The sequence below is a fragment of the Epinephelus moara genome, chromosome 24 (assembly GCF_006386435.1).
Source record: "Epinephelus moara isolate mb chromosome 24, YSFRI_EMoa_1.0, whole genome shotgun sequence".
Taxonomy (NCBI): Eukaryota; Metazoa; Chordata; class Actinopteri; order Perciformes; family Serranidae; genus Epinephelus; species Epinephelus moara.
Window position 1 is genome coordinate 39,163,433 of NC_065529.1, and position 22,243 is coordinate 39,185,675.

The 22,243-nt window shown below is 40.2% G+C and overlaps 1 protein-coding gene across 1 annotated transcript; it reads right to left on the minus strand.

Annotated features, from left to right (window-relative positions):
* Window positions 1–7,511: 7,511 nt before the first annotated feature.
* ilrun (inflammation and lipid regulator with UBA-like and NBR1-like domains) lies at window positions 7,512–21,837 on the minus strand. The gene is made up of 5 exons (XM_050038414.1): window positions 21,542–21,837; window positions 16,708–16,862; window positions 16,370–16,567; window positions 14,782–15,086; window positions 7,512–11,249 (listed from the first exon to the last, which is right to left on the minus strand). Exons 1-5 carry the CDS (start codon window positions 21,697–21,699, stop codon window positions 11,214–11,216), a joined length of 852 nt encoding a protein of 283 aa, XP_049894371.1. The 5' UTR covers window positions 21,700–21,837; the 3' UTR covers window positions 7,512–11,213.
* Between the last annotated feature and the right edge of the window lie 406 nt (window positions 21,838–22,243).

Here is a 22,243-nt window from a genome sequence, read left to right on the forward strand (position 1 = left end):
CTATAACAACAGAAAAATGCTTAAAAATGGCTAAAATGCGACCGATCGCTGTGGCTCCCCCTGTGGACCAATGTTTGGGTTTTTTTTCTAATTTTTGGTATGACTAAGTCATGGTATGGTATGCTGTACATAATCACGGAAACTGTCAGTGTGTCATTCTGTCAGTCAGTCATTCTGTCTGTCCCACATTTACTCACTGATGTGGTCAATCTATGTGAAACTGCATATAGGCATTGAGGATTGGCATAGGTAGAAGGTGACAAAGCTACCAATGGGTATGGACTAGTATTAGCTAATTTTGTGATTTTTCTGCTTTCATATGCACATATCTGTTTAAAGAGATTAGCCGAAATGAGCGGTGCATGGGAGTTTAAGAGGATATCCATCAGCTACACTGCATCAAACCAAAATACTGGCCCTCGCTCCTAGAGGCTTATCGTCATCAGACTAAAAGCTGATGGGTTTCAAGCAGTGTCCGAAATTAACTTTTTTACTCATAAGCCAAGGGGACTGGTAAATGAAAAAGTCTATCAGCCGAACATATATTTTACCAGCCCAAAAAGTAAACTGCCATTTTTAGTCACAAATACACTTGTTTCAGTACATTCTTCTGAGTAAATAAGGTGGCAGAAGATCAGCTGAGCAGCACATCTGTAACTCGCACCAAAACGTGGTAGAGACTCTCAGCAGACTCTCGCTAGTGACGTCATTTGGAGCCAGAGTGTACACAGTAGCATTCTCCACCAGTATTGAGTTCTCGCTCATACCGGTGTCTGACCAATCTCGAGCAGCACCATTGATAGCGAGCATGCTGTTTGGCACATGTAGCTGTCAGTCATGACCTCAATCCACCTTTTTTTTTTAAATCATCATCATTACTAGTTATAACCAAACCAATGAGAAACAAACACTTGAACATACATTAGCGTGATAAGAACAACCTTAAATGGCAGAAACCATCTTTGTGAAAAATGTATTTGACATGTACTTGGAGTTTTTAGTTTGGCCTGTCCGCTAACATCTCCATCATCTGTACCGCAGCCAACCACCAGGGGGTGATAGAGATTTTTTGGCCTCGCTTTGGGGTGCAACTTTATAGTTATACTTTCCTAAATTTAAGATGGATCTGCGTTTCAATCCACCACGATTACCCAACAGCTGTAGTGAATATTTACTTTTGGAGATAAAGATTTTATAGACTAAATCTCATAATGTGTTGCTTTACTGTAAAGAGCTAAATATTGCTACTGAGGAGCATATAAAACAGTAAAACCTGCCACCTGGACCAGTTAAAACATTAAAATACTGTTAATGATTTAAGATTACTCTGACAGAGGCCAGGTTTTTATACTTTATGCTTCTACTTTATACCCGTTTTGATAATAATTCTGCACATTTTTTATTGAGAAATTTTGAAAAACTATTTTCGCTTGTAACAGTATTTTTTATTTGCAGTATCTCATCTCTAATCTGAGTAAATGATCTTCTACCGTCCTTGTTGCTCAGAGCCATCTCTTCACAAAAAGACTGGCTCATGTTCGTCGTCGTTTATGATGCCCGTGGCACTCCCCACCCAGACAAATAACACCTCTAATCTAATCGCATTGATACTTTCGAGGCAGAAGAAACTCTATCAACCAGATGGCATATTAAAACACACGTCTGTTTCCTGTCTCCGACACCGACTGCACCACTTCATCCGTCAGACTCACTGCACAGTTTCTGCATGATACTGAATGAGCCAATGTGAGAGTCATCTTTCAATATTTGAGCTTAAATTTTGAGGAAGTAAAATCTAGTATCACTGCTGTGTAGTCATGCATGTATTTGGGGAGTGATGTTTGCTGTGTATTGCTGGGGGCAAGAGAGTATGGAGAGGTTAATTTGGCAGATAAGGATCAGAGAAAGAGATTTTTAAATTAAACATTTCAGTTTGCCACAAGCATTTCCCCCAGTGTTTCACTGCAATCAGTGCTTCATTAAACATCTTATATACTGTTGAATTTTAAGCACAATTGGATAAAAAACATGTCTTTATATTCAAATGTAGTTTTTTTTTTTTTTTTTACCAATACATGCATTCATTTTCTCTACATATTTAACTCACTGAGGTTACTACAAAGCACTACAGTGCCCCTCACATTAATGACAAACAAAGGACCTATAGTGCAGACACCTGTGCTCCATTCCTTCACGTTCATGCTCTGGAAGCCTCGAGCTAAAGGTCTGTTTGACTTGACAGGAATGATGGGCAGTTATCCATCATTACCAAAACAAACCTATTGACTCAAGTGCTAGGAGAGATCACAGATATGATAGGAGCTTTGGAGAATCCACGCTGAAACAAAAGTCAATATTTGTCCTCAGTTACCCTGTCACACGATGTCTACACAAGCCCCATTCAAACACTCGCCTCGATGCTCTCCACCTGCATGCGCATAGACATCACACCCACCAACACACACACAGACACACACTATCTCTCGTACATCAACACACAGATACAGTATGTGTTCCTGTATGCACCCTCAGACTCATCCAATGTGACTGTGCAAGCTGCACTCAAAAGACCACGGGCGTTGGTTTCATTTAAACACTGGGGGGGACACATATGAAATGTGGGGGGTTTGGGGCCCTGCTGGAAAATTTTAAGCATCAAACACTCAATTTCCTGCATTCTGTTGAATGTTCACGCACCAATTTGTGCCATTTCTACATCAGTTTATGGTGTAAATGTCTTTAATTTTGTCAAATAAAAGTCCTCTGCCATTTTCAACTTGAGTTTTTGACTTGACTTGACTTTTTTTTGTAGGGGGGGACAAAAGCACTTCTAAACACTGAGGGGGACATGTACCCCCTGCACCTCCTCAGAAATCTGCACCTGTGCCAAAGACCAACCAATGAATATTTGTGAAACATCTATTCATTTTGAGTTTCAACCTGCCTGTAGGAGCCAGTGAAATCCAGAGGCTTCCTCCAGGCTACATGTACCGGATACCTGTGCATGCTTACTGGTGCATCCTTTCTTTGGAAATCCACGAATGTCGTAAGAGCCAAGTATACTATTACTAAACTAACAGAGGAATTTGAATACATGGACACGAAGCATTACGCATCTTATTGCAAGTACTTCTGTGGAACTGGTTGTGTGTGTATCCTTGTATGATATCTGATACCGTTTGGACACCTTTGAAAGGAGTTTGAGTAACAGCAAAAACTGACACTTCTGTCTTTACATGATCATCAGCCACTCTACAGACTCTGCTGCATATCATCAACAGCAGGTGTAAAAGGGAACTTTGTTTTTAGATCTTAAATAATAAGCATATTATTATGGCATTATGGGTTAGCACATTTTCAGCCATGTGAGCAGTATGCCCTCCTTCATTTATTTATGTCTTCAAAAAAAAGTGAGTGCACCACCTAGGTTGTCCACACTTTTTCTTTTTCTTAATAATAATCTTTATAAGTGGACCAAATGTGTTTTTTTGTTTTGTTTTGTTTTGTGCAGTTTTTTAGATGCATCCTTTTTCATGTTTTGCAGGCTGCTGATTTCCACAAGGGGGAGCTGTTCAGTCATTATCAGACCAATCATCTGCATGCTAACCTGGAGGCCGTTTATAACCATTTATAACATGCAAGCTGCAATTTGCAACAGTTTTTCCCTATTCATTTTGCTACTTTTAACAAAACAAACCACATACTCATATTCTGCAGGTTGTAAAAGTAAAATATAAAACTTAAACTTGGCTACGTGCTAACAGCTATGTGAGGCTGCACTTTAAGGCACAGCTGTGCTTTGAGCTAAATGCTTACGACAGCATGCTAACATGCTGATGCTAATAGGGATGACGCTTTTCTGTAGGCAGATGCTGAAGTTAGCGTTGCTCTGATTCCCTTGTCAAAAAGCCAATGGGATTCTTCAATTGGATTTTGGATTATTGCAGAAAATAAACTCTATGGCAAACATGTATGTATGATACTTAGGCCTACACGTTTTCTTCAGCAAGATAATCATCACAAATGAACACCACTACAGTCCCATGATTTAACACTAAAATGAGGCTGCAACGGCACAGTTGGTGTGATGACTTTGTAGTCTCATTTAGCCACTTGTTAGCAACCGCCTTTTCTAAGACACATAAAAGCTTCAAAATTCCCAAGTGGGGTATTTATCAACATATTTCATTACAGAACAAAACCTGAAAGTCTCTTAAGCTTGTGTTAACCACAGACTTTATTTCAGGTGTCTAACAAAAAAACCCACTAACTTTGAGAGGAGGGAACCAGGATTGTTAAAATGCTAACTCATTCCAGGTTATAGGGCTCATTCCTGGGGCACTCTATGTTTTCCATATTCACTCGCTTACTTTTGTGCAAGACTACAGTGTAGCATACTAGCTACACTGTACAAAAATACAAACACTTCAGTTTTTTCTCCTATAGATCAAAGAGTTTTTGATGCACACAAAAGACTTATTTCTCCCAAGTTAAAATCCGTGTTAGTGAGAACTTCCCTTTTTCCAAGATAATCCATCCTCCTGGCAGGTGTGGCAGATCAAGATGCTGATTAAACAGCAAGATTACCACACAGGTGTGCCGTGGCCTCTTCACAACTCTAAAATCTGCAGTTTGATCACACAACACAAAGCCACAGATGATGCAAGTTTTTAGGAAGTGCACCAAGAGCTGTTACTAATGAAATAGACGTTTATTTCACTAAGTGACCATCCACACTTGAGTTTCTATGAATTTGGCAGTACATCCAACTGCTCTCACAACCGCAGACCACAAAACCACACCAGCCCTGAACCTCCACATCCAGGGTCCTAATTTTTGTTCAGCGGATTTCTTTTTCTCTCCCAGTGTAATTAGCACTAAACACAAGGTAGGCTACAAACTGAAGATGATGGGAAAGTCATTAATTTTGCAGGTATTTGGTCATAAACCAAAGTACTGGCCAAATTTATAGTGGACGTAAACTGTAACAAAATTGGTGGTAAAATAAATACAAATATTTAAATTTGAATGCCCCTCCCCTGAACCTAAATAAAAAATGTAGTGCTTGAAAAATTATTTGACATGTCTCCTCCTCTTGGCACCACCTCCTCTCCTCTCCTAAGTACGTTAACCAACAGTCCCTAAGTGGCTTAGCACCTGCATTAAAATACAAAGATAAAGCCTGAAATTTTTCTGCTACACATTGTTGCCCCGGCTATTTTTCCAAAATATAATCAATAAGTTCAATTTAGGGAAAGCATAAGCACCATATAATAATTCATTCAGATTTACCAACATGGTAAAGGAGAAAAATACATTTAAAAAAGTGCTAACTTCCTACCTTTGAAGCTCCTAAAGTCCGAATATACGTCCAGTCCTCGATTATTTAAATTCTTTTAGTCCGTAAGGGTTCAGTGCTAAAAACAAAAGGGTTTTTTCATAAAGAATTAATCCAAGTTGTGAATATCGTGGTGTGAAGTCCATTGCTAGCTGTGTATGCTAACTCCTCTTCAAACAAACGGCCGTTACTCCGACATTTTCCGTCTACCTGCGCCATTTTGTTGGGTATGCTTGTTTTTCTCTTCTTCTTCTTCTTCTTCTTCTTCTTCTTCTTCTACTTTTGATGTTTGGCTTGTTTTTCTCCTCCTTGGCGACAAAATAAATATGTCTCCTTGGTTTTATGTTTAATTTTATTGATCCGGGACAGGCCCGAGCATAGGGGCCCGAGTTTACAGCATAGGCTTCCATTTTCCAAGTCCACTGACATCTGTCGCGTATCTTCGCGGCCACCGTACTATGAACGTTCGCGGCCGTTTTCTCAACGTTATTGCCTTATCACATTCATGACGTAATGCGCCATATTTTGGTTAATATTTGGAGTACAAAAACAATACTTATATCATTAGAAAGTTAAGAATCTCCTCTTTCCAATAGTGCCTGGACCCAGACAGGGATGGCAGGCTAACATGTGGGACACACACAGTATAGGCTACTATTAAGTCCACCTACCTCATGTATAAGCAACCTGTTACATTAATCACTCCATATTTTTCCCAGCACCTTCTACATTCTGCACCATTGCACTGTTGTATTAATTTAAATTTATTTGTTTTTATCAGGGTTTCCACACATTTTTTAACATTTCAAAGCTTAACCATGACTTTTCAAGGGCCCATTATATATTTTTTTCTTACCCTACTAGCCCATAATTGTTATTTTAGCCAGTTGGCATACATGGAGAGAGAGCGAAGGAACATGTGGAGAAAATTAAGAAAACCCACAGGATGGTCAACAAATGTTGTCACACACTGATGCATATTAGAGCTAGGTTATGCTGACAGCTTCAGAAAATAAATTTGCCATGATATTACATTATAATTTCGTGACACAACAAAATTCCATGACTTTTCCAAAACTTTAAATTATTTTGACTACTTTCATTCCAGGCCTGGTAAATGTCACTGTGAAATTCCATGACTTCTCCTGGTTTTCCTGAAGGGGAACCATATTTTATACATGTATATTTTTTTTTTAAACATATTCATATCTGTGCACAGTAGTCAAATTTTTGTTTATCCTTTAGCACTGTTGTCCTTGTTTTCAACTATATGCTTATTTTGGTATATGTACATGGAGGGCAACAAAAAACACAGAGTCCAATTCCTTGTATGTGGATACACTTCCTTGACCATTAAAGGTGATTCTGACATTTCATAGGATACATAACAACTTCAACCTACTTGTGACAATCGAGCAAAAGTCTGGGAATCACTTAAATCAGTAGGATTAATCCTCTCAGCACCATGAATATCTGCACCATATTTCACACACAGGATAGACTGAAACTATCAGTGTAAAACTGCCAACACTGCAGCCCTACAGTGAGATGACATCAGCTGGGCCTGGTGTAATGTGAGGTTCAAAAGCAGCACAGTGTTTGGGGCCCCTCAAAAAAGACAACTTACTCATTGTTTCAGTGTTAATTTAATCATACAAATGCTTAATTATAGATACAGGGGAAAAAAAGCTATTTTTTGACAGTTTCTCTTCAGATAAATGTGCTATCTTAGGACTATGTAAACTTTCATCGCATCCACTCACCATGCCACCCATCTCGAATCCAAACATAGTCACAAACTAAAACTAGAGAATGAATCCAGCAATATTCAAATTCTCATCACCTGTTTCTCTCTCACTGACACACACACCAAAATGCACACATGAGCAAGCTCACAAGGAGGAAGCACACTCACACACGTACACATAAAGAGACTGACGTGACGAAAAGAGGCAACACAGAACAGTGTATACTGTTTGGGAGGAGGACTCTCAGCTGACTCTCAACACAAATACAGCTGCAACACAGAATGCTGGTGAATTTTACAGACACATGATCATAGAGGCGATGAACTTGAAACATCATGAATAACATGCAGATGTTCATAATTAGGAGGAGACGGTCTGATAAATTAAAATATACTTAAAGAAAAAAATGTAACACTATCATGGAGTTCCATCAACAACTTTTCCCACTTTATTTTAAAGCCCAAAATACATGATGAAATCCACCGTCTGACATAAATGAACATAGCAAAGCTGAAGTAAAAATCCATTTGTGATAGCAGACAGACTGTGATTTCCAGGTATGCAAAAATAAAACAAAAAGTGTGATCAAGATAGACATGAATAAATCTTCATTTTTAAAACCAGACATCGGTGCAGGCGTGAAAGTAATGTTTAAAACTTTGTGGAAACAAACTTTAAAGCTGTGAAGAACATAGGCCTTTAGAGGGAGAACAGATAGGCAAAACAAACCAATAAAACTTTCTGGAAAATGCTGGTATGACAATCCACAATAAGCCAAAAACAAAATGTTCCTCCTCAGAAGTGGTAGACAGGTTTGTGCAAATAGCAGTAACAGAACATCAGTGCTAATAAAGCTGATGCAAACCATTCATTTTCATATCACTCCTCTCTTTACACTGTACTCAGCATGATGTCAGGTTGAAGTTGGTCATCTGATTTTTTAGCACCACCTGCTGGCTGTAAATGCAATTTTCTTTTTTTTTCTTTTTTTTTGCATCTGCAGTGCACAATAAGACAGCAAATAAATAATTACATCAGGGCAATTAGTGAGTCAGTTCATCCAAATGGTGCAGAATCACTCGACAATACTTCAGAGGTACACGCCCAAGTAAAGCTCTCTCAATATGGATGTGTGTGTGCGAATCGACACGTCATCCATCGCCCAAGTAGTATACACCATTTTCTTGTCAGTTAAATCCAAAGAGAAACCATAACATACATGCACACTTAACAGGCACGCACGCACACACACACACACACACACACACACACACACACACACACGCACACGCATACATATATATCTATTACACATACTGTAGACATGGACTCAGAAACTACAGTCACTCACCAGGCAAAATAGATTTAGATGGCTTTTTTAAACCCTTCCTCACACCTCACTTGCTCAAAACTCACTCGCATCCTTTTGCGCTTCAGCATCTATTTAAAGCGAAAACCCACCCTAAAAAAGAAAGAAAAAAACACACACACATCCCATGCAGTGTGAATTGGGAAACCTGCACATGACACAGGTTAGTGTTGTAGTTCTCTGGGTTTTATCTTTGGGAGAGACGGGGTTCCTACACAGGTATGGTCCATATACTTTGCAGAAGTTGAAGTGGAGGATATTTGCTACTAGATTTGAATATCTTTGAGCGTGAATATGTGGCGTTCAATGTGTCTGATTAAAGTCTCAAAACTAAAACATGATAAAGATTTATTTTTTAATTTAACAACGACAGTGGTCTGACTGTTATGTTTCTTTGAGACTAAATGAAAGTATCACAGGAAACAAAGTGTGTTTTTAAGGTTATTGGCAGTGAGTTTATATAAAAAAAATCTCTAATAAGTCAGATAACAATTGTTGAATTTATTGTTTGCATGTTATTGTTTTAGTTTGTCTTTGTGCAAATATAAAAAAAATCAGTCTGGGTGAAAGGAGGGTCCAAAGCTGCTCAGTTTTAGCCTGAAAGGATAGTTACTAGAGCTGCATTGTTTAATCTATTTTTCAACTATTAAATTAATCGGCCACAAATGTGATAATTAATTAATCTGATATCTAATCTAATTCGAGTCATTTTTAAGGGGAAAAAAAGGGAAAATTCTCTGACTCCTGCTTGTTAAATGTGAATATTTTCTGTTTTTTAACGACTATATGACATTAAACTAAAAAAAAAAAATTGGGTTGCGGACAAATCAAGATGTTTGAGGATGTCATCTGGGTCCCGGGAAACACTGACTGACATTATTTTTTAACAATTTTCTGACATTTTATAGAGCAAACAACAAATTAAGTAAACACAAAAATAATCAGACTAATCAACAATGAAAATACAATAGTAAGATTTGAGTAATAAATGTACAGAAACCGATATCAGCGGCAACTTCTTTTCCTTTCAGCTATAAATATAACTGTTCTCCACTGACAGCACATCATATGTTCTCAAAGTAATTTTAAGCACTTTGTTGTCTTTTCTATAATAGATCACAAACCATCTGAATAATTCATGTGACTGAATAAAGAAAACATTACCAGATTGGTGCACGTAATGCTGAACCTGACACTGTAAAAGCAGAATCCAAGAGTTAATACGAAGTTACTGTAATTCCTCGTTTCCAATCTGAATAATGTTCACATCAACATCCAAGTTGTAACTGCAACTGGAAAGTTCTCTAACAGCTCTCTCCTATGGACGCCTCACATCATATCTGCCCCTCACCAGTGTTGGGCAGTAATATTACTACTTTTCAGTAACAAGTAGTGTAGCAAATTACCAACAAAAGTTAAGTAATAATATTACAGTTACCCTTAAAACAAATAACTCATTACAACCTTACTTCTGCTGTCAACCCTCCTACTGATCTGAAATCAAACATTCAATCACATCCTCTGATTAAATTTCATAATCATTCTAGTTCATGTTACCAAGCAGCTTAGAAGATGGAAACATTCAGCAGCTTTACGTCGAGTTTGTCGGGAGAAAAGACGACGACAAGAACATTACTGTTCCAGGACTATTTCCACACAACCTCAAACCTCCTCAAACACCTACGGCGACAGCAGAATGAGAATCTTGTGGAAATTCACCTCACTCAATATGAGCCCTCAGCGGCCACGGAGGATAGCTGTGGCCCTACAATTACTGAACAACTCAATCTGGATTTTAATGGTGGACAGCTGCAGTCTACAAGCTACAGAGACGTAATGAAGCTTGTGGCTGGGTATGTGGTGGATGAAACATTGCCTATCTTAATGACTGACTCTCTTTCAGACAAATCCTTGGGAAAATAGCTGTTACAGACAACAGAAGACACCCAGGTAAAAAAATAATTTGCAAGCTCAAGTCATGATGTGAATGCTCACAAAATGTAAACGCCTCAACTGTCCATCCCATCTAAATTGACCAGGCACCAATTTATCTAAGAGTAATTCTGTGGTTTATTAAATGAATAGCACACTCTGGTGACCAACAGTCTGGTAAAACGTGTCATACCTATCATATCTGAAGTTTGACATCCCACATCATTTGTAGGTTTGTGTGTAAAACTGGTGTAAGGCTTTCATTAAGAGGAAAATTGAAAATCCAAACACTTCTCCCCCACCTAAATCATACATCCCACAATTTTCAGTATCTCTTTAACACTTTTTAAGGCCACAAAATTATCAGAATTCATTTTGTTTAATTTTCAGCAGCTTTCCAAACTTTTCCACACCTGTGTAGGAACCCTGAAGAGACAAAGTATTCAATTATCCATGGGAATACCAAATTGTACGTTGGTTGTTTAGGGCTGATTTTCCCTTTAATTAGGCTCGTTTTACAGTGGAAATAAAAAATAGTCGTGTGTATCTATTTTTAAGGTTTTATAGCACTCTTAAATGAAGCATTCACACATGCGAATCCGGGTGTTGACGTCAGGTGGGATGTTTTCACTGTAGCGGTTGTAATCCATCACCTCACTGTAGTTTGTGTTTCTGTGGAAAGGGCCATAGGGTTGGGGAGAGGGTTGTCATGAGTCAATATAAAACAACTGTTCCTCCCCCCCTCCGACTCCTCTGCACGTAAAGACTCCCAGGGTGTTAAGCTCATCATCCACCATGGTGTGTGAGGGGGGAAGTCTTTGTCATTCTAGCTCTGTCCAAATGGATAGGGTCCGTGAATACCCTGGAGAAAGTGAAAGAAAAAGTATTAGTTTATGTGGAGTGAAAGTGAATATATGTGAAGATGAAAGTAAAACTGTGAAGTAATTCAAAACCAAATCAAGCCAACACTCCTGTCCTGACAGCACACACAGGGGGATACTTGTGGAAAACTTGAGTGTGGTATGTATGTAGGGCAGTGCCAAAACCTGCAGTACATGTAGGAAGCAGCCCAGACAGTCCTTTTTGAGTTAATGTCTCATTTAAATTCCCCAACTGGCTGACAAAGCTGGTTCTCGACAGTCCAGTTCAGCCACCCAGGAGAGGCTATTAGCTGAAACTGTGAATAAAGACTCGGCTACGACAGCTATGAGGTCACACTACTGCATAATTTAACAATAAAGTGGCCCCGCCTGAGAAATTCAGGTGATAAAGGTGAGTGAGGTGAGTTGTTACAGTGATAGGTGGATGCAACAGAAACCATAAACTTGGTGTAAAGAAGCTGTAGCTGGATTTTTTTCTGATGCACATCATAGTGAATTCACAATACAAACAATGCAGCAATTTATAGCAGCAATACTTACGTGGGCATCGCCTCATCATCATACCCTTAGTCACTGCACATCTTTGACATTAATATCATCTTTGATATCAATTTCAACTAAAATGAAAGCCACAGTAGGCATCTCCTGAGGCGGTAATGATCATTATACAGCAGAAACAAAACTGTTGGATGGATGAGAAATGACAATTCTGCAAAGGTACCACTACTCCTGAGAGTGAAGCCAAATGAAAGACTACATTAACATAAAGGCTATATATTACTCTCAAAGTGTAGCTGGGGCTCACAGGAATTTTGATCATTACTTTTTGATGTAGACCATCTAAAACTAAGTTGTTAGACGAATGTAAATCAGGACCTTTTGCCGGCGTTGGATGACAAGTCAGGTACCAAATGTCGCAGCAATCCATCAAATAGCTGTCCTGATATTTCACTCTGAATCAATTTACCAGAGCCACACCTCTTGCATGGCTAAACAATAACAAAGTCATGCTCTAACATTTACTGAGCGCACTTGGGGCTTTCCCACTGCCACTTTTGGTCACGCCCAGTCACACCATGCTGCGTCATTTTATGTTTCCATTACCAGCTGTATCTTCAGGCATTTAAAAAAAAAAAAAATCAGAAAAAGACAGATGACTGGTTGCTCTGTATAATCAAACACAGATCAAAAACCTTGTGTTAGGTGCTCATGGAAAACGGGAACCAACCCAACAGGATACACAGGAAGGCAATCCAGGCACTCCAAAAATATAAGAAACAAGGAAGGAAATATTAAAAAGCCTCTATGGTAGTGGCTAAACATTTAAAAGAGCCATCAAGTTTCAACCACTGCAGGTCTTCATCAGGGTTTTAAAAAACATATAGCAAAGGTATGGCCGCACAAATATAGTAGCAGGAACCTTCCTCATTTTCTGTATTTTTGGAGCGCCTGCTTCAAAATTTATATGAATTTCAAGCAGATTATGTGAACGGCAAATATTTTATTCCTCGCCCCTATATTTCCTATTCTTCAGAGAAATTGCAAGCAAGCTAGAGGAGAAGGGGATCCACTGATCGTGCAGACAGAACATTTAAAAACTCCAACAACAGTAGGCTGTTGACCACAATAACACCAGCAGGGCAGACAGAAAAACCTTCAGTTGGTTCACAAGCACCAGCCTATCATCAGTTAAAGAAACACCTTCCAGCAGGTAGCCCTGCTGTGTGGAGATGCAAATCCCTGCCACGCTGACACACTGAGTCAAACCAAGTCAAGCAAAGCCAACATGTGTGTGGAAAAGCCCTGATTAATACTCCCAGAGGATGAAACCTTTGTATTTTTAACAGTCCATAAGCTTTCCTTAATGCCACCCTCGACCAGAAATTTGATCATTTACACACAAGGTTATGCATGGATCACCAATAAAATTGCTGAGCAGATTAATGCTCATAAAGTCAGAAACACTTTTGATTTCAAAGATCCTGAAGCCTTTCTGTGACCACCATCCACCATCAAACTTTACATTTTGAGGTGTACTACTGGTAAAGAGGAGGGATGCAGGATATACATCAGGTCCATGAATAATTGTCTGATAATGGGACACTTTTTTTTAAATTATGTATTATTTCGATAATGAAATTATAGCCAATAAATAGAGACAATAATATGAAGCCACACTGCTTTCACTGACATAACAAGGGCACCATCTACACACCCTGACACAGTGGGTGGCAATACACCTTTTAAGCTGGTTTGAGGACTGCCAATAAACACGGAGAACAAGAATAACAAGTGCAGCGAGCTGACCAGAGAGCAAAACATATCGCCGCCCTGGAACACCTTTCACAGTTTCAGAGGAACACCATTGTGCTGAGGGTCTGATCCAAGACCACCAAACTCCCTACAAGATCAGCAAAATTCCTGCTGCCGTTAAACAGGCTAGACACAGCGCTAAAAGACCGTCTCCAGAGCGTTAACACAAGCTAACACAGCAGCAGCGGCTCACATCCATCACCAAGACTTTACATCACCAACAAACTCACACCGAAAAAAGGCTCGACTGCTGTTAAACTCACTAATAAAAAAGATTAGACTTAGATACCAGTAGCCATGTGATGCTACAGTTGGCCCTTAATTTGTATCATTAACTGGTAACTCAGTCTGGAGCATGTAAACCCAGCCTGACTGCACTCGCTCAGCGTCTGTCCTCTGCTCAGACAATCTCTCTTCACTGCGCGCATGTTTGTGTGAGACAGAGCTGCTTGTTTTTTTAAAGTTGCTACTGCTATTCTACTTGGTAGCTGTAGGCCAGTCTATCATGGGACGGTGAGATGGCACCTGGGTGTGTTTATGGAAATGCAGCATGATGATTCAGACATTTCCTACACCAGATGTAACATGGACCTGCAGATGCACATTCAACCCATATTGGACCTGTTCATATGCGTCAGCTGTCACTCTGTCTGTCTCCTTTAACAGAGACACCAGTCTGCAGTCGCTCTCTAGGCAATTATACATGTAGTCGATTTGATTACAATTCAGAGGGTAACAATTCAATAATAAGACGATTATGGATGCATAACAATACAACAAAATGTCTCTGCCACAGCCGCTGTGTTGTTATTTACGTTATGTCAGCAGAGGAGATGCGAGCAGCCTCTCTCTCCTTTAGTGCCAGGGAAATCTATGACACTGGGCAGGCCGGGCACATGGTTTTTAAGGTAAAACAGACTGAAGTAAGAGTTACTTTCTTCACCACAGCTCTGTTTTAATTTGGTTAATGCTGCAGCGTGTTTTGGTCAGCTGGTTTACACGCTGATCGCTGCTCCTCTTGTTAATGTTAGTCTCTGGGATATGGCGTAAGTGTTCACAGTATACATAATGTTCGCCTCACAGATGTAATTATTTAGACATTAAATTAAAACAAGTTTGCAACCGTTGTCTTTTGTTAAGATGAATGAGTACAAGTTAACTTCAGCTCGCCTGTGCTGTCGACTGTAGATTGATACATACCTGACCATAAGTCACCACAGAAAGGTTGGTTTGAAGACCATTTGACGCCCTATTTACAGCATTATGAGACAGTCCATTTTGATCTTGCTGGATTGGCTCCTGCGTGCGTTCCCACGCCCCGCCAGGATCTCTGAAGCTGTTGTCAGTCGCGTCGTGCTTGTTCTTCTGTGGCGAGGCGAAGGGGTTGAAGTCTCCCTGCACATTGCGCTGGGGTTGGGTATTGAATTCTGTCTCGAAGGAGGACAGCTGCTGGGTCACGCCGAGGAGACCTCCAACTTCTACACTAAGAATCACCCAGATTACATCTGTGGAGGATAGAGGCACACATGACATGTATGACTGAGTCAACCTGCAAAATACCTATCAGGACAAAACCAGCCATTAACCCTTTTACCAATGCCTGTGCTGGTATTTTTGCTTATTGTGATGTCATTTCTTAGAGTATCTTCAAATGCTTCATATCTCTAAAATCTGTACAACCGAAGCTTAAAGGTTATGTAAGTAAATAAACAATGATAACCGATAAAGCAACTGAATTGAAGTGTCATTAAAAAATAATTCTGACATGTTATTTTATCAGATTTTATAAAATAAACACACATAACAAATTATTCTTTTTCCGTAACTGCTTATCTTGTTGGGGGTCACTGAGGGGGCTGGAGCCTATTCCAGCTGACACAGGGCGAGAACTGTGGGAGGAAGCTGAGTACCCGGAGAAAACCCACGCTGACATGGGAAGAACCTGCAACTTTGCATAGATGGGCTCCCTCATCCCGAGTTAAAACCCTCCACCCTGGGTTCGAACCAGTAACCCTCTTGCTGTGAGGCAACAATGCTAACCACTGCACCCACTTGCTGCCACACAAAAAAAAAGGATCCAAAAGATTTGTAAATGTAGGAATATGAACAAAATCTTTCTAAACTCTCCATAAGTAAGTGTACATTATTTAGTTTTTAAGATATGCTTATTTTTTAGCAAGGTGCAAAGGCGTTTGGGTAGATTCATCGTTCGTTGCTCAGGCACCACTGCATGTTTTTGTGCAGTTTTGCACCGCATTTAACATAGGGAATTGACGTCATCTTGAGCGTACAATGTGATGACACAGAAGACAGAAGCATTAGCTTTCTACGGCAAAAAAGAATGAATGTTATGTTTTTATTTTAGATAGATATATACATGATTATTTAAACAATGCTCTCCAACAGCCATTACGGGGAAATACTAGCGTAATTATAGGTGGAGTACCATGTTTGCACTGCATGTAAGGTAAGGTAACGCAAGGTAATGATGTGATGACGCAGAAGACAGAAGCCTTCGTTTTCTGTTGCAAGAAGAATTAATGTTCCAGCTTTTACAGTTCTTGTTTTAGATCAATTTAAACAGGATCATCCAGACAACATTCCCCCGTGGCTGATAGTGGCCTTCCATGGGACGTCAGCTTTTAAAGGGTTAAAAACTTGGGGTCAGAGAAAGCTCGAGGGAATTGTAACAAACAGAAGTTGACAAATAATAAAATAGTAATTGTTACTTGCAGCTTTAATTAATTACTTCATTCGAAAACAAGTCAAATTTTGGGTGATGTCCTACCTCCGTAGAATAATCCAGTGGCCGTACACATCCTCCACTGGCCCTGATACATGCCTGGAGTTGTGGGACTTCGCATCTGCACGCTCACATCTGATATTTCCTGGGGGTCTAGTGACTTTACCATAACTGTGTTTACATGCCCAAACTGATCCCCACCTATGTATTTGAGACAAACTCCAGGTGGCCACGACTCTGCACCTGTAGTACACAAAGAAGAGCGTAGTCAAAACACAGTTCAACAAAACCATGATGCTGTAAATGACATTTGCTCTGGTGTATACTGCATAGATAAATAGATTCAGAGACACTACTTATAATGTAGGTGACATGCTTCGCACCTGTGTTTTGTATTCTCCAGGTTTTTGTGAACGGTGTATCTGGAGGAACAGACTCTCCTTCACCAATTGTCACATCTTCAACAAAGGACATGGATGGCGTGTTGACATTGGGACTTTCAAAGTCATAATAAGCACCGATAGCAGCCTGCAGGTTCCTGTTCCAACACAAAAGGAAGAGCATGGTGTTAACAGACGTCGATATTACACACGTAAACCTGACTACGAGATTTTACATTTACCGTTTGAATACAAAATAACATCAGGAAAACTGACAGCCAAGCCATTTGTTTTTTCTGCTGAGTGTCGTGTCTTTCGAATACTTTCTCTCAATACATGATAATAAATGACACTTGCTGAGTCAAGAGGTCCAGGACAGCTTTTTTAATTTGCTGCCTCACAAACTACTTCATCAAATGTGACAGTTCATCAATCTGATACTGACAATTACAGAAAATCTATCCTAAAATAGAATTGACATAGACTGAATAGCTCAGTTACAATTTGTCAGACTGTTTCTAAGTTGTGCGTGAAGACAAATATCCTAGCTGACGGTAATCAACGGAGTGAGTCCTGGGACACCGAATATGTCTGGTCTCTTTTATCAACACATTTATTTTATTTGCACGCAGACTTTCAGGTGTTTATTTGAATCTTCGAGCAAAAGTTGAGGTAAGCTTGACGACACCACTGACCTCATCAGGGGTTATGTTCTCAGATTTGATAAAGGTCCTCCAGAGCCACAAACTAGTACAGCTGTTTCCACGGGCTAAGCAGCACTCACATTGACTGTAAAACTGACTTATCTGCGTAACATTGTTAGGAGACCTTTAATGAAAGTGACTATTGTGTCATCTGCTAACTAACTGATCATGAGACAAGACGCATCAGGATTCAGGTGACTTACCACCTTATAATTTCGTGGAGAAACCCTGATTCTCTACACACACAAAAAGGCTACACTCAAGTAGGATTGCGTTCAAGATAATTTCACCTGAGACATTATTAATTTATTGCTATAAGCTTTGGATTCATCCCACACTTTGTCTCTTGGGACAGCTCCCAGATGACATCAGAGCAACTCAACGTACAAGGTTATGGCTACAATTGGCAGGTTGTAGAGATTCTCTGAGACATTGGACATCCTCTGCTCCTCCTTACAAAGAATGGATGGAAACAATGTGTAAAATGGCAACATATGAACAGGTCATATAAAAATCGCAGGTATAGAGAACATATTTAACAAGTTCAATGGTGTTCATTATGTCTTCAGTTTCTGATAATGACTTTAGTTGTTCTTTTATCTCAGACATGTGTTAGGGTGTTATATGCTTTGACATGTTTCAGCAGAAACTTCCCCCTTCCTCAGAAGTGTCACTTGGTGGTGGTTGTGACGCGTCTTTATCAGCTGACCTGTCAATCAGTTGATATTAGGGAGGCGTGACCGTCCTGATCACGCCACCTGCTGTTCGTCCGCCGCCTCTCCAGGACGCTGCTCCAGGTGTGGGAGAGCATGTATACTCAAAACTGACAGGACGGTCATGCCTCCCTAATATCAGCTGATGAAGACACATCATAATCACCACCAAGTGACACTTCTGAGGAAGGCGGAAGTTTCGGCCGAAACATGTCAAGGTATGTAACATCCTAACACACGTCTGAGATAAAAGAACAACTAAAGTCATTATATTTAACAAGGTCTGGGGCTTATTTCTCTCTGAAACTGAAGGATCTAATTCTGAAATTTGAAGAAAATGGTCTATATGTATGAATATTGGCACACATGCAAAATCTTTTGTTTATTTTACATATATATATTTCTTGCTCTCTGTTGGTATCATCCAAAGGGTTCCTACAGCTTAAGGCAAGTTAGATTTAAGGCTAATTCCAAATGTCCGGACTTCATTGCACATGCAGACTTGCAGGCTCCAACATTTCCTCGGAAATCTGGAGGGCTGACCACAATTCATCCAGTCGACAAGAACAAGTGGACTTATTGCAGACTTCCAGAGAGTCTGCCTGGGGTGCAGATGAGCAGACACTATCCATTACTTGTGTGAGGAATCTGACAGCAGCGATCACGTTGTACGTGACTGTAGTTGTCTATCAAACATTTCAACAGCAAAGAATGAAACAGACTTGAGAGCTATCTATCAACACCTGCAGTCTGTGCCCTCAAAGACTTAACATGCTGGCAGTGAACACATTACAGTACATACAACTTAAGTCTGTGAGGGCTCAGTCGGCAAGTCCAGAGGGTGGACATTTGGATTCAGCCTAAGACAACTTAAATTTTTTTTAGTGCCACTTAGTAAGAAATTTAATGCTAATTATAAAACAAACAAATGTCAATTATTTGCTGAGTTTGAAAAACTTTTTGCATTAAATTACCAAGCCTCGTGTGCACAGTTTTGTACCCCTTTCAGCCAGGCTGCGAAATCTCAGTTAAGTTTTCATTGACTCGCCAGTCAAATGCTGGTAAAATACGCAAGTGGCTGCTAGATTTGGTTCACTCACCAGCCAAAAAAAACACTATGGTAATCTACTGAATGTCACACACACACAATGGCAGGTGGACAAAAAAGTTAATTTCCAACCCTAAATCCAGGGTACAGTGACAGCTTGCCTGCAGACAAAATCTGAGGGCTGTTGGTTTAGCTATCCTGATCTGTGTGACGTTAATGCAAGCGGCATTCTGTAAATAATTTAAAAAAAAATAGGTGTTACCAATGAATTTGAGATTTTACATCGCATCATCAGAAGAAAATAAATCATAACATCCTACTTTGAAAAATTGATTTAAGACATTTTAACAGCCATTAGGCCTAATTTTTAGATTAATGAATCCAATCCTGTTTAAGACTTTTTTAGGGATCTGCTTAGTGACTGTTCACCAAATCTGCTGGATCTGGATTTTGTATGTGTGTGTATGTATGTATGTCAGTATGTTGCTTATGTACTTGTGCAATTGTATTTAGAAACCTTCAAAAATGATAAACATACTATAGAACTAAAGTCTAAGGCCCCAATCACACAGAAAGCACTTAACAGGTTGCAAAGCGCAAGGCGCACTGCACTGCCTTTTTTTAAACTGAATGCCGCTCGTAAAAAAAACAACCACGCCATCACCTCCTTATCCTAATCTTTCTGTGTAATCAATCTACCGTTTATTTATTTTACTAGTTATTTGACAGTAATTAGTATCTAGTTCCTTAAATGTTGAGGCAGAGGGTACTTGCTGTAGCTCTGGTTGAGGGTGAGAGGCTGTCAGCAAATAGTTTTTTGGCACAGGGAAACAGAGATCTGTGTGGGTACATGAGACCCTAAAAAAAGAGGGTGGATCATGGGGAGTACCACCAGTTGGTCCAGGAGCTTTGCCTCCATGATGGCGGTGTCCAGGCACATTTTAGAACGACCTGGGGGCAGTTTGTCAACCTAGTGTTGGGCCATATAGCTCTGGGTATCCAGCAACTGCGACCACCAGTTTCTTCTCAATTGTTTACCAGCTGTAAACTTGTTGTTGTGACCACCACAGATCATCCCATTGGACAATGGGGTAAAAGCTGACATGACGTGGGGCGCTTTTCCTGTCTGGGTTTAAGTTTTTTCAACTCCAGGAGTTCAGAGTGCTCCGGCAAAAATGCCAGGCACCTAGAGCGCAGAAACGAGCAAATGCGAGCAAGAAGAAGCATTCTCATTAAAAACAATAACAAAAAGCTGCTTCCAGCTACCTTAAACACTTCCTGTGTGATGAGGGCCTAAGCCTGCACGATACACTGAAAAATATGATCATTGGGTCAGATGTCACCACTGCGATATGAGTCACGATTTAATGGGAATGTAATTTTTCCACTGTATTTTCACTGAAAAATAAAAAATAAAAAAATTGTAATAATATAATTTTTGCTGGGGCATGTACCAAACATGTCCCTTTATGTCTGGAATATGAGTTGTAGCCTGGGGTATTGTTGTAGCACCATGATGTTTCACTGTTAATGGCATGTTTTGACACATTTCACCTTTTTCTTTATACATATTATTTGATTCAATTAATTGTGCAGCCCTACTAATGTCATGTTGCGAGAGGTGCACGTGTGTCTGACTGTTAAAACACCTTTAAGCTCTGGATTCATATAAACTACACAGGACTTGTAAACTAGTTTCAGTGGACAAATTACCACAATAGTCACGTGATGGTGTCATCCTTATGACGCGCTGATTTCCAGACACCAAAATTACACTTAAACGAGACATTATGGATGAGTCCTCTGTTCAAAAACAAAAAAGATATGATCAAGCCCTTTGATCACTGATTATCTGAGAGCTTGATATCAGTTGATCAAAGACCACTTGTTGTCAGCCGTCGATAGATCACGACTGGTTACGTCATCAGACTACCGTGAAGTGACTGCCCTGAGTTGTGGCTCCACAAAGAGCACGGTTTATAACTGGCTCCCGACACCATTATGTAATATGGCAGATAATCTACACCAAGAGTCCCCTGTGCTTAAATTAACCTGCTAGCTCGTTAGCCCGCTTGCTCTTTGCTCTCCTCATTTATTTCACCTCGCTGTGAGTCACAGTTGGGGCAAACTTTACCGTTTCACTTCCGCTTGCCCCCGAAACGATCGTAAGGAGTTAACTAACATAACTGCCGTTTCCCGCGGAGGAATGAGAGGACTTATCGTCCCGGGTTTGAGCAGCACTACCTTAGCACCGTGTGTGTCTGCCTCCATTTTTCTGTTAGCATTTTAACGTTAGCTAACAAGCTAATTACGCTGCTAGGTAGCGTCATGTTGCTGTCCGACGACAGGCCCCTCCGCATCCCCGGACTCACCAGTTGGTCATGTCCAGGAAGAAGGCGCAGCCGGCCGGGTTGAGCTGAAAGCCCAGCAGCCTCTGAAACTCCGAAATGAGGACGTCCTTGTCCGTGGTGCCCATGCAGCTGAACTTCTGCATGAGCTCCGCGTCCACGTCCATGTCCGTGCCCTCCATGGGTGGCGGGTGTCCCGTGGCGGAGACGGGGTGGTGCGGGAGGGGGTGGACCTCTCTCAGTTTAGTCCGAGGCCTTGTCCAGCCATAACAACCAGCTCAACAACAACAAGCGTCAGTGCGCATGGCACGGCCAGGGGGACGATGTTTGACGTTGCAACAGCCCGCGCGTCACCTTCGCCAATCACGTAGAGGCCGTCGACGTCATCTGTTGCTATTTGCAGCCACCTTTTCATTGGTTTATCAATGAATCATGGATGCTCATTTTGCAGCTCAGCGCCACATATATCTCAAGTTTAACATTGAATACAATAAATTCATATTATGTAATACTTTAATCATGACAACACCAGAATGATAAATGTCCTCCAGCTTTTATTTTTCTTTGAATTACCTACGATATTACAAATTATACCTTTAAAGGAGAATTTCCCCCCATTTTCACAATTCTTAGGTTGAAGTCAGGTCATTTGGCACAAAATGTAAAATGGGACAAATACGGTTTTACAATTTAGGCTCTTTTTGAAACCTGGAGTGACATCACTTT

Coding starts and splice junctions, on each gene's coding strand:
- ilrun (XM_050038414.1), bottom strand. CDS start 21,699: ATGGAGGGCACGGACATGGACGTGGACGCGGAGCTCATGCAGAAGTTC. Junction 16,568..16,707: donor CTGGAGAATACAAAACACAG/GTGCGAAGCATG, acceptor TGTGTACTACAG/GTGCAGAGTCGTGGCCACCT. Junction 11,250..14,781: donor CTGTGGTGACTTATGGTCAG/GTATGTATCAAT, acceptor CACTTTCTCCAG/GGTATTCACGGACCCTATCC.